General features: G+C 39.3%; 2 protein-coding genes across 5 annotated transcripts; both read left to right on the forward strand.

Moving 5' to 3' along the window:
* The first annotated feature begins 125 nt into the window (after positions 1-125).
* On the forward strand, positions 126-4,673 carry LOC146378118 (persulfide dioxygenase ETHE1, mitochondrial-like). The gene is made up of 7 exons (XM_084942646.1): positions 126-158; positions 780-924; positions 1,983-2,131; positions 2,266-2,395; positions 2,534-2,623; positions 3,606-3,722; positions 3,816-4,673. Exons 1-7 carry the CDS (start codon positions 126-128, stop codon positions 3,857-3,859), a joined length of 708 nt encoding a protein of 235 aa, XP_084798772.1. The 3' UTR covers positions 3,860-4,673.
* A 675-nt stretch (positions 4,674-5,348) lies between these two features.
* Positions 5,349-10,867, forward strand: LOC146378119 (persulfide dioxygenase ETHE1, mitochondrial-like). Of its 4 annotated transcripts, XM_084945049.1 has the most exons (8): positions 5,598-5,777; positions 7,490-7,872; positions 7,968-8,112; positions 8,908-9,056; positions 9,171-9,300; positions 9,403-9,492; positions 9,973-10,089; positions 10,256-10,867. In XM_084945049.1, exons 2-8 carry the CDS (start codon positions 7,813-7,815, stop codon positions 10,300-10,302), a joined length of 738 nt encoding a protein of 245 aa, XP_084801175.1. In that variant the 5' UTR covers positions 5,598-5,777; positions 7,490-7,812; the 3' UTR covers positions 10,303-10,867. The 4 variants fall into 4 exon arrangements, with proteins under 4 accessions (XP_084801173.1, XP_084801175.1, XP_084801172.1 ...); XM_084945047.1 differs by lacking the exons at positions 5,598-5,777; positions 10,256-10,867 and adding an exon at positions 5,349-5,558 and having other exon boundaries at positions 9,973-10,249; XM_084945046.1 differs by lacking the exon at positions 10,256-10,867 and having other exon boundaries at positions 9,973-10,249.
* The last annotated feature ends 2,844 nt before the right edge of the window (positions 10,868-13,711 follow it).

Raw genomic sequence — 13,711 nt, forward strand, 5'->3', positions numbered from 1 at the left:
TATGTAGGTAGGCAGGTAGGTGTGGTTAGGGTTTTAAATAGTCGTGCTTTACACAGCAACCCAGAGTTTGTGTTTCTGTCCCGATTAAAACGCTGCCGGTTACCAGCTGCTCATACTGTGCAAGGATGGCAATGGTAAAGGGACTCCTCTTCAGACAGGTATGTTCACATCATATTTGGATGTTCTGCACTTGTTTAAAACGATCTGTCCTGAAAAAAGAAATATTGTTCAAAATTGTTAAGTTTAGATTAACCAGTTTACATAGTGGTGGAAGATGTGTTTATATATTCTACTAAAGTGAAAGTAGGAGTGCAGAAAACAAAATATAAAAAGTTTGTTTGTCTAAAAAGCAATAGCATCACTATAAAGTACCTTAAGTGAAAGAAAACCTGCTCAAATTACCCACTTCAGAGATGCATATCATATTGTTAATATGTTTGATATTACTTTTAAGTTGATGAAAGAACAAATCTGAATTACTTGATGCTCTGCTTAGCATCTTAATCTAAAATAGAAATTATTTGTTGATTAATAATTTATATCCCTGCCTTATAACTAATGCTAATAGCTTCTGAATAAATGTGGTGGAGTACAAAGTGCAATACTTTATTTCAACCTTCGTATGAAAATGTCTCTCTTTGGCTACCGTAGACACACAAAGCACACGTTATCTATAAACACAAGTGAGGAGAAATGATAATTATGTAACCTTTACTACCGCTCCCATTTATTGTTAGTTATTGCTGATTGCTGCTGTGTGCTTCCCCTCCAACATTTAGCTGTTTGAGTCAGAGAGCTCCACATATACCTACCTGCTGGCAGACGCAGACACCAAGGAGGCTGTCATCATTGATCCTGTGCTGGAGACCATTGACAGGGACCTGAAATTCGTAAGCGAACTTGGACTCAAACTGACAGTGGCAGGTATCTACATAAATTAACACAGAATCCCATCTTTCTCAACCTGTAAATACAAATTAGGAGCAGCATAAATATTTTACCTGGTTCAGAAATGATTGTTTATTTCTGACCCAAAAACGTTAAGTGTAGGTAGTGCTATTTGTATGAAAGGACTCCTGCTAGTGTAATACATATATCTTTCCGAATTGGAAATACACTTACCAGCCACTTCATTGGATACACCTATTTAATACACATATTTAAAAGCAGTGCATTTACGCATGTAGACATCATTAAGATATCCTCCTGAAGTTCAGTCCAAGCATCAGAAAAGGGGAAAGGTGATTCAAAGAAACTTGACGCATATGGGCTTCGGCAGCAGACGAGCACACTGTGTGCCAGTCCTGTCAGCTAAGAACATAAACCAAGACTATAATTTGCACCAAAATTGGACAATGGAAAACTGGAACGAACCTTGCTGGGGCATTTGAATGTTTAGTTCAGGATTCGGCATAAACGACATGAATCAAACGACCTATTATTATTATTATTATGAAACGACCTATTATTAAAAGTTCAGGCTGCTGGTGATGGTGGTATAGTAGTGTGGGTGATATTTTCTTGACACACTTTCGGCCCGTTACTACCAACTAAGCATTGTTTAAACTCCACAGCCGACCTAAGTTACTGATGTCAATCTTTTTGTGATCACAGTGTACCTATTTTCTGATGGCTGCTTCAATCACCATAATAAGGCAAGTCACAAAGTCTGGTTTCTGTACTCAAATGGCCTCCAGAGTCACACGGTCTTAATTCAATAGACTGTGGTGAAAGGGAGATTAGCGTCATGGATGTGTAGCTGACAAATCTGCAGTAACAGTGGGATGCTGTCATGCCTACATGCTACATGGACCAAAATCTGTAACACTTAGTTGAATTTGTGTGACGAGGAATCAAAGGTGTTCTGAAAAGGAAAAACAGTGTCCAACCCCCTACTGGCTAAACTGATTGGAGGGTGTACCACAAGTCCAAATTATATTCCAGCTTTATATTGACCTACATTATCTTTATTTTGCTGATAGTTAACACCCACTGCCATGCAGACCACATAACAAGCACAGGACCAATGAAGAAAAGAGTACCTGGACTGAAGAGTGCCATTTCCAAACTTAGTGGTGCATCTGCTGATATCCACTTAACAGAGGGAGACAAGATCCCCTTTGGAAGACACGTAAGAAGAAAAACATTATTTGTTTGCAATATCGTGTACGTACAGTTATTTTGTAAATACCTAAAACCTTTTGTTGCATTTGCTTGATAAAACCTAATTAACATGCCTTGACATTCTTCTTTTCCTTCCTTTAGTGCCTGATTGTGAGAGAGACACCAGGACACACTGATGGGTGTATAACCCTGGTAACTGGGGATCAGACTATGGCTTTCACTGGTGATGCTCTCCTCATTAGAGGCTGTGGCAGGACAGACTTCCAGCAGGGTACACATACACTTTTTGCTTTGTGCTTGTGTTTTTGTTCATTTTGCGTTTCTATGATTTTTATTCTTGTTGGAAAAGGGGGGAGTACAGTATCAGTTTCCCTTTGCAGTTGTCTAACCTTTGCCTTATTTTCTTAAGGTTGTGCCAAAAGGCTTTACAAGTCAGTCCATGAGAAGATCTTCACCCTGCCTGATGAGTGCCTCCTCTACCCAGCACATGACTACTTAGGTTGGCTGAAAACACATCCCCAAATATTTATACATGTTACAAAGTCACTGAAGGGAATGGTTTATATAGTACTATTGTGTAGCAGTAAGCATTACATCATATATAAAAGCATAGCAAAATTAAATTCATTAGTTTTCTGCTGACAGGATGTTACGTCCCCACATAAAAGCTAGGCGATGAGGGTGGGGGACAGTAACAGTTGGATCCGGGTGAAATGAAAAGAACGCCAGGCAGAGGTATTTAACACAAAATAAATCTTTATTATAATCAAATACCTCAATAATCATATAAATGGTAATAACAAAAGAGACAGCACCGCTGCTTTAATGATAAATCAGACAGGTCAACCCAAAGAGATAGTGACCACTTCAACAAAGAAAACAACTATAAGGCTTCAACAGAAAAAGACAGCAACGCTGCTAGTAACAATACCCAGGCAGGCCAAACAAACTAATGGAGGCCGCCGTCACTTAAGGGAAACCACCGCTCAGTTAAGCACTACTCACAAAGAGCCACGCACGGTGGGGCTGGCCACACACAACAGGCCGTTTCCATACCTAAACCAGTATCACACGCTGACCAGCACAGAGGAAATCCACCAGAAGCCTCTCCCCCCTCCACACTGCTCTTCTCCAGCTTATATCACCTCTGAGGGTGATTGGTGGTAAACGAGGGCAGATGAGCAGCAGGTGTGTCCTAAAGGAGAAGGCAGGGGCAGCGAGAGACAAGGGGAGGGGCAAGAAAGAAGGAGGAGGAGAGGGAGAAGACAACACCACGCCCACACACTCCCACAGCCTCACAGGATGTAACACAGGAGTCGGTACAGGTGCTCTGCAATCTGTATAGTATGTTCTGTTTTTAGGTTTTTACAGGGCAGCTGTTGTGCGCCACTCCATTTTTTCTAGCTCTGAAATGGACTGGAAACATGTCCAGGGTGTAGCATCTGGCTGATACACTGGTCTCCATCTGTTTTGTGTTTCAGGTCGGATGGCTTCGTCAGTCGGCGAGGAGCGCAAGTTTAATCCACGCCTAACAAAGACCATGGAGGAGTTTGCAGATATCATGAACAACCTGAACCTGCCCAATCCCAAAAAAATGGGTAAGAAAAAAATAAACTATCATATTTACAGTTCTGCAACCAACTATGTTTTCCAGTAAAAAGCACTTTAATTTATTTTTTATTTTTTTGCAGCAACTGCAGTGCCTGCTAATCTGGTTTGTGGACTGCAAGACTAAATGTGTAGACTGAATGTGCTCCACAAGAGGATAATAACGAAAACACATAATTGTAGAGTAATTAACATTTGCATCTCTATTTTGTGGGACATTGGTCAAAATGTTTACTATAAAGTGATTTTTAATGATTCTGTATGGTATATATATAAGGTATATACTTGAATTGCTATTTCAATACATTTTAAATGTATCTATGTAAGAAAAAACGTTAATAGAGTTTGTTGAATGTAAGCAAATTTTTCAGATGATTTGTTATGAATTACTTATGAGCAGGAAAGTTCATATACGAACATTCTCCTCAAGGTTAGGTTAGTAGTCATGAAAGCTTCTGTGCAGGAAAAGGTTTTTTTGCATAGCAGGACATAAAAGCTTACTATAAAAACTTTGTAACTTGGTTTAGATTCTGATAAATAATGACACTGAATCATAGTCATGTTGTGTTGATCATCTGAGGTTATATTTCATCTACTTTCATGAACTGTTAGAGATCAGATAATTATAATGTGATATGTAAAAGCTTAGAATTGAAAGATGGTGTACTTTTTCATGTTGTTCAGTTGGATTTCAATCATTAAGTAATTTAGAAAAAAAAACTATTTTAATGTTATTTTTTAGTTACTATCATTTTGTTTTTCATAGCAACCGTTCCCCACAGATATGTGGTGATGCCACACTTTCTCAGTTTAATGCTCATGATGGCTCATCCAATGGGTGTGTGTGAAGGAGTTTTAAAACAAAGCTGTTATTGTGTAAATGGCACCACATTTTATAGACCTTTAAAATAAAATCACATAAATATTAAAATCAGTCTTCAACAAATCTTTTAGAGTCTCTTTCATGCAAACTTGGTGATAGACACACATATCTACAATACTAAAAGAAAACGACTCTCTTGGACTTTCTGGATTTAATGAACTATTCTGTGGCTACCTTACTGGTTCCTGTTATGACTACTATTGTGTCTATACTATTAACAGGGTCTGTTAAAGTCTTTTAAAATAAAATCCATTTAATTATTATTATTAATATTATTTCACATTTCATTTATTTTAGGTTTTCTGGCTGTCCTTTCATTCTCCAACACTTAGTGACTTACAAGCAGTCTCTACATGTTTCACCTTTAAAATCATTTTAGCCAAATCATGTTCTACTGACAAAAGAAAACCTCCAAAACCATAAAGATTTCTTACTAAATGTGGCTTATTTAGGCTTCACCCATATTCACACATTTTTAACGCAATCAACCCATATGGAGCGGAGAGCAGAATGGACAAACTGCCCGAAATGCGTCGACTGAGACATTTCAGGGATTTTAAGTCATTCTGCGCTCCAGATGGTTGATTGCGTTAATCGTGATGACGGTGCTAACCAATGGTGTTAACGCGGACAGCCCTAGTTTGTTGGTTAGTTTTATTTTGTGAGCCAGCCAGAGAATCCCCCGCCGTCCCGCCCCTCTCCTCCCTGTGCAGCTGGCAGCAGCCGCATCTCGTAAATGGAGGGCGCCCTTACTCTTTGCAAATGGGCAATGCAAAACCGATCTGTGCCCATGCAATCCCCAAAATGCGCTGACATAATGTCGGGGCAGCGTGGGTGCGAGCAACTTTTTTTGCCGATGCTATGATGCCGCCCCCACCACGCTTCCGCCCTGGGCAATGGCCCATGTCGCCCATATCGAAACCAGCCAATGTTAGGGAAGTAGGTAAGTAGGTAGGTGGGTGTGGTCACTGATCCACGATTTTTGTTGGGTGTGGCTTGTTGACATTCCTGGGACGACTCAGGACAAATGCAGGGGACTCGAATTAGGAAACAAAACAGATGCGTCTGTCCCGGTTGAAGCACTGTTTTTCAGACGCTACGGGTTACCAACAGATCGCAATGAGCCAGGATGGCAAAGAGGGAAGGGCTCCTCTTCAGACAGGTAGTCTGTCGGCATATTTTGATGGCTTGCTCCTGTTTGTTTACAACCATATGTGGTAACGAAGAGGCAAGAGTACTTGTAGTTTTTTTTGTACCACCGGTTGTGGGAAGTGAGCTCGGTAGCTTTAGCCGTTAGCATCTTGTTTTCTTTCTATGAAGTTCCTTTCTGCATTTGTTCCTTTAAAGTTCAGGTGGGTTTTTGTGCTCATCTGTCTATCCAAACAAATTTTGGATTTTCAGACTCTTGTGTGGTGTCCTGCATCCTGATAAAAGTGGTATTACAAGGAAATGACGGCTGCGCAAAAGTCCCAAAAGTTTTGAAGTTTCTTTTCCATAATTGCTAAACAAAATGCATTACATGTACTTAAATAAAAGTAGCGCAGCTACAGTGTAAAGTATACATGAGATATATAAATCACTTAATGACCCCTTTAAAAACCACATTTACTATTGCTTTATGTTACTGTTTCTGGTCCTGCTTTGAAGCAGTGTGATATCTGAAGGACTTTATTAAATGCTCTTAATCTGTAGTAAGTGACAAAAAATTAGTAGCAGGTTTATGATTCATATAGCTACACTATTACTACTACCTACATCTGCAAAACAGCAAAGTATGTGTCTTCAAAAAACATATAGATGTAGAAAGTAGCTTTGCATGGGAATGCTTAATGAAGTATAAGTCATGTGCATGCATCATGTGATGAAAATTGCTGCATCATATGACCCTACATTTTTTTTATTCTAATATTTGAAACCAGCTGATAAATTGATCACATGCCATCTTTAAAAAAAGTATTTCAAGAAAGAAAACTCCTGCTTGTTTAACAATTGTTGAAGTTGTTGTGTGATATGCCCAGACACATCACAATGAGCAAGTATATCAGTAAGTGATTCTGTCGCCAACTGCAATTTCCTTTTGAGGTGGTCATAAACGCAGAATTAATGGGTAACTTGGTAAATGTTTAAGAAGTAAACATTTTGCATTGATTACTGAGATACTCACCAGCCCCTTTACGGAGGCCTGCTTGTTGAACAAACACAAATATCTAATCGGCTAATCACATGGCAGCAGCTCAGTGCATTTAGGTATGTAGATCGTCAAGATGACCTGCTTAAGTTAAAACCGAGCATTAAAATGTGGAAGAAAGGTGATTTAAGTGTCGTTAAATGTGGCAGACAAGCTTATGTGAAAGTTACAGAAACGGCTGATTTAAATGGATTGCCCTACAAAACCATCGATTAAAAGAATCTGTCAAACACCACAGCCTGCCTGAGTTATGTTGCTGATCATTATCCATCCATCTTTGACAACAGCATACCCATACTTGGATGGTTGCCTTCAGCAGGATAACGCTGCATGTCACAAAGCTCATATCATCTTAAACTGGTTTCTTGAACATGAAAATCAGCTTACTGTACTCAGGTAAACTCCATAGTCACCAGATGTCAATGCAGTAGAGCACCTTTGAGATAGGAGATTCGAATCTCAGATGTGCAGCCAACAAATCTGCAGTAATTATGTGATGATATCATATCAGTGGGGTGCAATATATCTCTAACACCTTATTGAGTCTATGCCAGAAAGGATTCAGGCAGTTTTTAAGCCAAAAGGGGGTGTTACTAGCAAGATATACCTAATAAAGTGACTGTTGACTGTAGTTCCTACCGTGATCTGTTCTGTCTCTTATTATCTTTTGTGGTGTCCCTTCCCAGACGCCTTAACGCCCACTCACATCCTGGGCCATCTGACCTCAGGAATTCGCATGATAAGGTGGGGCCAGGTTTCACAATGAACACACCCGAAACTCTGGCTGATTGGGACCCACACCCAGTTTCACACCTTGGCTCAGGCGATTAGAAGATCATCAGGGGGTCCTTTTGTCCCTCTGTGGGGGGATACTCCCACTAGGTTTATATCTGGGACTCTCCACCATTTGACCTTAGAACTGAAGAAGCTTCTCGGATGAGAGGTGAAACGTCTTCAAGTAAACTTAAAGAAGTCCAGACGCTTTTCTTTGCAAGCTCCTTTGACTACGATGACCTGGATGACTGAGAACCTTCACAGACATGTCTCAGACACACCCTGTCTAAGTATGGTGAGGACACGATGTTTACTGTGCCTTTCCTGTTATTATTTATTGCTGAATCACACCTGTGCTTTGTTCACTGTTCTGTTTTCTTTTTCATTTAGCTGTTTGAGTCAGAGAGCAGCACGTACACCTACCTGCTTGCAGACACGAACACCAAGGAGGCTGTCATCATTGATCCTGTGCTGGAGACCATTGACCGGGACGTGAAGCTCATAAAGGAACTTGGACTCAATCTAATAGTGGCAGGTATCTACCTTCCCAGGGTAGAGTTAAACGATAAATTATGACAGTTGTATGAAATGTTTGTCCTATCTTCTCCATGTTGTAAATACATTTACATTAGGGGCAACATAAATGTAATATTAGACTAATCTGTATTATGGCAGTGAGCAAGAAATAACTGTGTGTCCGTTCCTTGCCCTGTGACCGTTGTTTAGTGTAGACAATAGCAGACAAGGCTGCGGGGATATGTCTAAAAATAATAATTAAAAAAGGCCAAATTTAAAGCATACACTGACTGGACAGTTTATTAGATACACATTGCTAGTACTATGTCTGAATCCTTTTAGCTTTCAGAACTGCCTTAATTCTTCATGGGATAGATGGGTGCTGGAAACATACCTCAGAGATGTTAATCTGTATTTACATGATAAGATCACGCAGTTGCTGCAGATTTGTCAGCTGTACATCCATGATCTCCACCACATCTTCCACATAACTTGGTTGTAATGAGTGGTGGACAAGCCCATGTGACAGGATCAACCGTATTGCATTCAAAGTCACCTAAATCACCTTTGGTCCTCACTGTGATGCTCAGTCTGAATTCCAGTAAGTTGGCTTGAATATGCCTAGATATCTAAACACATAAATTTTCTGCCATGTGATTGGCTGCATAGGTATTAGCGATAACGAGCGATGAAACCAGTGTACTTAATAAACTGGACATTGACTGTCTCGCCTATATACACATTGCATAAGTTTATACCAAGAATCAGTATTAAATCTTTCAATTGGTGATAAATGCAGTGATTTTTCTGGTAGTTAACACCCACTGCCACGCAGACCACATAACAAGCACTGGCCTGATGAAGCAAAGAGTGGCTGGACTGAAGAGTGCCATCTCCAAGTTCAGTGGTGCCACTGCTGACATCCACTTAACAGAGGGAGACAAGATCCCCTTTGGAAGACACGTAAGAAGAAAACCACTCTTTGTTTATAATAGTGTTTGTAGGTGTTGTATACAGTTGTTTGATAAAACTGATTTGACATGCTTTGATTTGATATTTACATTTTCTCTTCTTTAGTCTCTGACTGTGAAAGAGACACCAGGACACACTGACGGGTGTATAACACTGATAACTGGGGATCAGAGCATGGCTTTCACTGGTGACGCTCTCCTCATTAGAGGCTGTGGAAGGACAGACTTCCAGCAGGGTACGCATGCACTCTTTTGTGGTTCTTCTAAATGAACACAAGGGGGCAGTGTTTCATATGTTTTCCATTGCAATTGTCTGATTTATAGCTATTCTTCTAAAGGTTGTGCCGAAAAGCTCTACCATTCAGTCCATGAGAAAATCTTCACCCTGCCTGATGAGTGCCTCATCTACCCAGCACATGACTACTTAGGTTGGCTGAAAACACACATTCGCACGCAAATGTTTGTAAATGTGTATTGCGTATCTTAAGAGTCACTGATGTGAATAATTTCAAACAGCACAGATTTGAAGCTCAGCCACATCGGCCATTAGTTTCCCACTCATAGGAACTGGTACAGATGTAGTATATATGTTGTTTTTACAGTGCATGTGCTGTGTGTCAGAAGCATGTTGTTTCTTTGTAAATATTTTAATTGATCAAATTTAACATCTGGCCGAATTTAGAACTACAAAAACTAAAACTGTCATGCTGGTCTGCATCTAATTTTTTTCTTTTTTTTTTTTTTTTTTGTGTCCCGTTTGGATCTTTAGTTTTTATAGTGCATCTTTTGTGTGTCAGAAGCATGTTTCTCTATAAATGTTTTCATTGACCAGATTTAACATGTGACAAAAATCAGGACCACGAAGACTAAACATGTCACACTGGTCTGCATCTAATTTTGCGTTTCAGGTCAGACGGTTTCTACAGTGGGCGAGGAGCGCAAGTTTAACCCACGCTTGACTAAGAGCATGGAGGAGTTTGTGGAGATCATGAACAACCTGAACCTCCCTAAGCCTAAAAAAATAGGTATGAAAGACAGTGGCTATGAAAGTCAGGATTTCAGCCAACAACCACCTCTGTCTGCTAGTAAACACAATTCTTAAGTCATGTCCCAAAGAAGATGTTTTTGCACTGGTTTGGCTACATCAAATGTCACATTTACTAAAAACATATTTTCCATCTACTTTTGCAGATATTTCAGTGCCTGCTAATATGGTTTGTGGAGTGCACAGTATTTGAATGGATGAAAAAGGCTTCTACTAAAGTCCTGAGCACCACCACAAAATGATTGATATTTACATTTTAATCGAAATTGCTTATCATAGAGTGCTCTATTGTGGTTCCCTGTGTAAATGTAAAATTTTTGAACTGTTGTGATCATTTTTTGTTAAGCTACTTACATTATATTTAAAAATGTATATTTATGTTTATTTTAGCTGTTTATGAATGCATTTTAAAAACAGTAATGGTATACTTTGTTAATGGTGTAAAGTTGTTTACATTTTTATGTAAGTAGTTCATTCAGATGTGTTATTGTGAATTGGGAAGGAAATTTATGAGCAGGAAAACTGGGGTAGGAATGTTCCATTCAAGGTTTGATTTAGTATTCATGAATGCTTAACTGGGACAAATGAGTTCTTCCACATGGCCTTTTCAGTGGTTCCGGTCTCCCCTAGCCAAGGATACGCAGGCATGCACACACACTCTTTCAGTCTTGTGTAGGCAATGGCTTTTTTGCATAGCAGGGAACTAAAACTACACTATTTGCATTCACAATCAATAAAGGCAAGTTTTCCTTGCACAATGTGCCATGGCAATCTGTTTGTGATCTCATAAGTTCCTTTAGATGTCCAACAGGAATTTGATTTTTTTTATGTTTGTTATCATCAAAGGAAGGTACAAAAAAGTGAGCTCATGCCAGGAATCAGAACTGCTTCCAGATTTTCCAATGACTGTGCAAGCTGTTCTCATAGTTAACAGATCATCAGCCCGCAAGACAGGTTTGTTTGGGCGTGCTGCCCTCTGACTCAGTCACAGAAACTTCTACATGTGGGAGTTAGCTGTGTGATCGTCTGAGGATTGATCCTGAGCCTCTGGGGGCCTGAGTCAAAATGTTTGTTTTCAAGTGCCCGCACATGTTTGAGGAACTTCCACAATTAACAGATTATTTGTAAAGATGAATTATTATTGTTGATACATCTGGCATTTCTAAGTGGTTTGGCACTTTTAATATCCAGTAGTCTGAAAAACATATGAATGCTTCATACTCAAAGACCGTCATTAAACAAAACAGAGTTCAAGATAAATGAAAATTGAGAATACAAATACAGTAGAACACAAATAGCCTGCTAAAAAAAAGACACAACCATCCTGGTAAAATGAACAATTGGAATCTACCATGTTTCCCAAGTCTCTTGTATACAACATTATACATGCTTTGAGTAGCATTATGGAAAATTTAGTCACATCTGCAGGGATTAATAGTCAAAATGTGTGTCTGACCATTTTTAAATACCTCTACATTATGTAAGTGCAATTAAATCACATGAATAGCCCTTAAACTTTTCTTAATAATACAAAAATAATATCCCAAAGAGCACTATTTCTAGTCCAGCATGATTCTGCAGAGCAGTCTGTTTACAAAGAGATAACCTAAACAAGATGCACTGATATAGAATTATGAAGCATGTGTGATGTTTAAGGTTGTGCCATCAATCCAGATTAAATGCTATAGTAGCCTGTTACTTTGAGTTACTAACACAGTAAAAACTATCTGATGAGTTAAACCAGAGACATATAGAGGTATAAGAAGAGGAGACATGGCACTCAAGTTAACTCTAAAAGAAGTTAAACTGCCACTTTTGTATAGTTTTCATGGTGATTAATGACATTAAGATTAATTTAAACCAGTGCTTCAAAATAAGCATCCAGGTAAGTTACTAAAAGTTCTTTGGTTTTACACAGTGAATTGCACAGGTCTAAAACATGAGGACAACAGTGCACTCCTATCAGCAGGAAACTGAAAAATCTAAACAGCAAATGGATTATTATTTATTAGGGGTGCAACAATACTCGTATTGATATTGAACCGTTCGATACAGTGATTTCGGTTCGGTACGCATATGTATCGAACAATACAAATTTTTTTATTTATTTTATCAACTTTTCTTCTGGCGATGCTGTCTGTGTTGAGCGCTCAGTGGATCTGCGTTCGACTACTCCGCCTACGCTGCACTGTCGAGTGCAGATCCACTGAGCGCAGCGCAAGCTAGCAAGACAGAAGCTAAGCTCGTTGCAACATGGCAACTGCCTCAACGCTAGCCGAAATTGAACTTCCCCCACCCTCATTCAGATCTGGCCTTTGGAACTATCTTGGTTTTCATGTGAAGTATGACCCTGATGGGAAGCGCGTCATGGACAAAAGTAAAACAGTATGTCGGATGTGCCACGCAATACTCAATTGGTGGGAAGTAGTGCGTTAGCGCAGTTAGCTTGTTAACGTGTTGACCGTCCAGCCCCACGCACGGGGCGATCCGCGGTAACTTGTTAACGGAGATTTGCCGCGTTATGGCGTTAACATCATTTTAACGAGATTAACGCTGACAGCACTAGTGGGAACATAATGAATATGACTGCACATTTACGCCAACATCATCCTAGTGCAAAGACAAGTGGAAGCAGACAAAAACAACAAGCACGCAAGCTACAAACTTTACCCGAGTCATTTAGACAGCCATTAGCACATGATTCTCCTTATGGGGACCTGATATGTTTAATATGCTGCTGAGAGTATACCTCAGAAGAAGGTATAGTATAGCTTTTATTTTGGAAAGAGCCATTTCTCTGTAATAAACTCTCTTTTCCAAAGATGAGTGATTTCTCGATCAGATAGATTTATTTTTTTATTACTTTGTTGTTTCAGCAACATTAAATTTAAAAACTGTACTTTTGTGTTAAAATATATATTTATAGTTTTAATAAATGACAAATTAAAAAGGCATGAACATTTTTTGTATCGAAAAAATATCGAACCGTGACACCAAAGTATGAACCAAACCGTGGTTTTTGTGTATCGTTGCACCCCTATTATTTATAGAACAATTTTCTGATTTTACTAAGCAAACAAACACTTGTTAATGAAACAGTACTGGAATAGTGAGTTCTATCTAATGATAAGTCCAATGTGGTCCTGTTACACTATACTGGTCTGACGTATATTGGATCCAATTCCTATTGATGTTCCTACTAATATTAAAGGAAAACATGTAAGTTAGAGAAAACTTTACTTTTGCTGGGTGTTGCTTTATTTCATGCAAGTTAACACTGTGAAGCACCATCTAGCAGCTGTCTCTGTCTGCCTTCCAGACAAACAGCATTATTATTATTCCACCTCACCTCGTGTACTCGCTGACAGACACCTGCATTGTTCTTTATTCAAAGCAGGAGGTGTATGTGACTATTGTTGCCATCAGGCTGAAGATATGTTACTTTGCAACATAAAATGTTGTCTTTGCTCTTTTACTGCTGGGAATCAATGTGCCAGCTGTCCGTTCACCCACTCTTTCTCACCCATCTGCCAGCCAGTGTTTTTTTTTTAACTGCTCCCTCTCAATCCACTTACACTATGTCACTATTAACCTGCTGCCCA

The sequence above is a fragment of the Perissodus microlepis genome, chromosome 11, assembly GCF_051167445.1.
Source record: "Perissodus microlepis isolate ML-2025 ecotype Zambia chromosome 11, ASM5116744v1, whole genome shotgun sequence".
Classification (NCBI taxonomy): Eukaryota; Metazoa; Chordata; class Actinopteri; order Cichliformes; family Cichlidae; genus Perissodus; species Perissodus microlepis.

Excerpts from the sequence above, each read along its gene's own strand:
- LOC146378118 (XM_084942646.1), top strand. The coding sequence starts at position 126 with ATGGCAATGGTAAAGGGACTCCTCTTCAGACAG. Across the intron at positions 2,624-3,605 it reads CCCAGCACATGACTACTTAG|GTCGGATGGCTTCGTCAGTC; the intron begins GTTGGCTGAAAA and ends TTTGTGTTTCAG. Across the intron at positions 3,723-3,815 it reads GCCCAATCCCAAAAAAATGG|CAACTGCAGTGCCTGCTAAT; the intron begins GTAAGAAAAAAA and ends ATTTTTTTGCAG.
- LOC146378119 (XM_084945047.1), top strand. The coding sequence starts at position 7,813 with ATGACCTGGATGACTGAGAACCTTCACAGACATGTCTCAGACACACCC. Across the intron at positions 8,113-8,907 it reads ACTCAATCTAATAGTGGCAG|TTAACACCCACTGCCACGCA; the intron begins GTATCTACCTTC and ends TTTTTCTGGTAG. Across the intron at positions 9,301-9,402 it reads AAGGACAGACTTCCAGCAGG|GTTGTGCCGAAAAGCTCTAC; the intron begins GTACGCATGCAC and ends ATTCTTCTAAAG.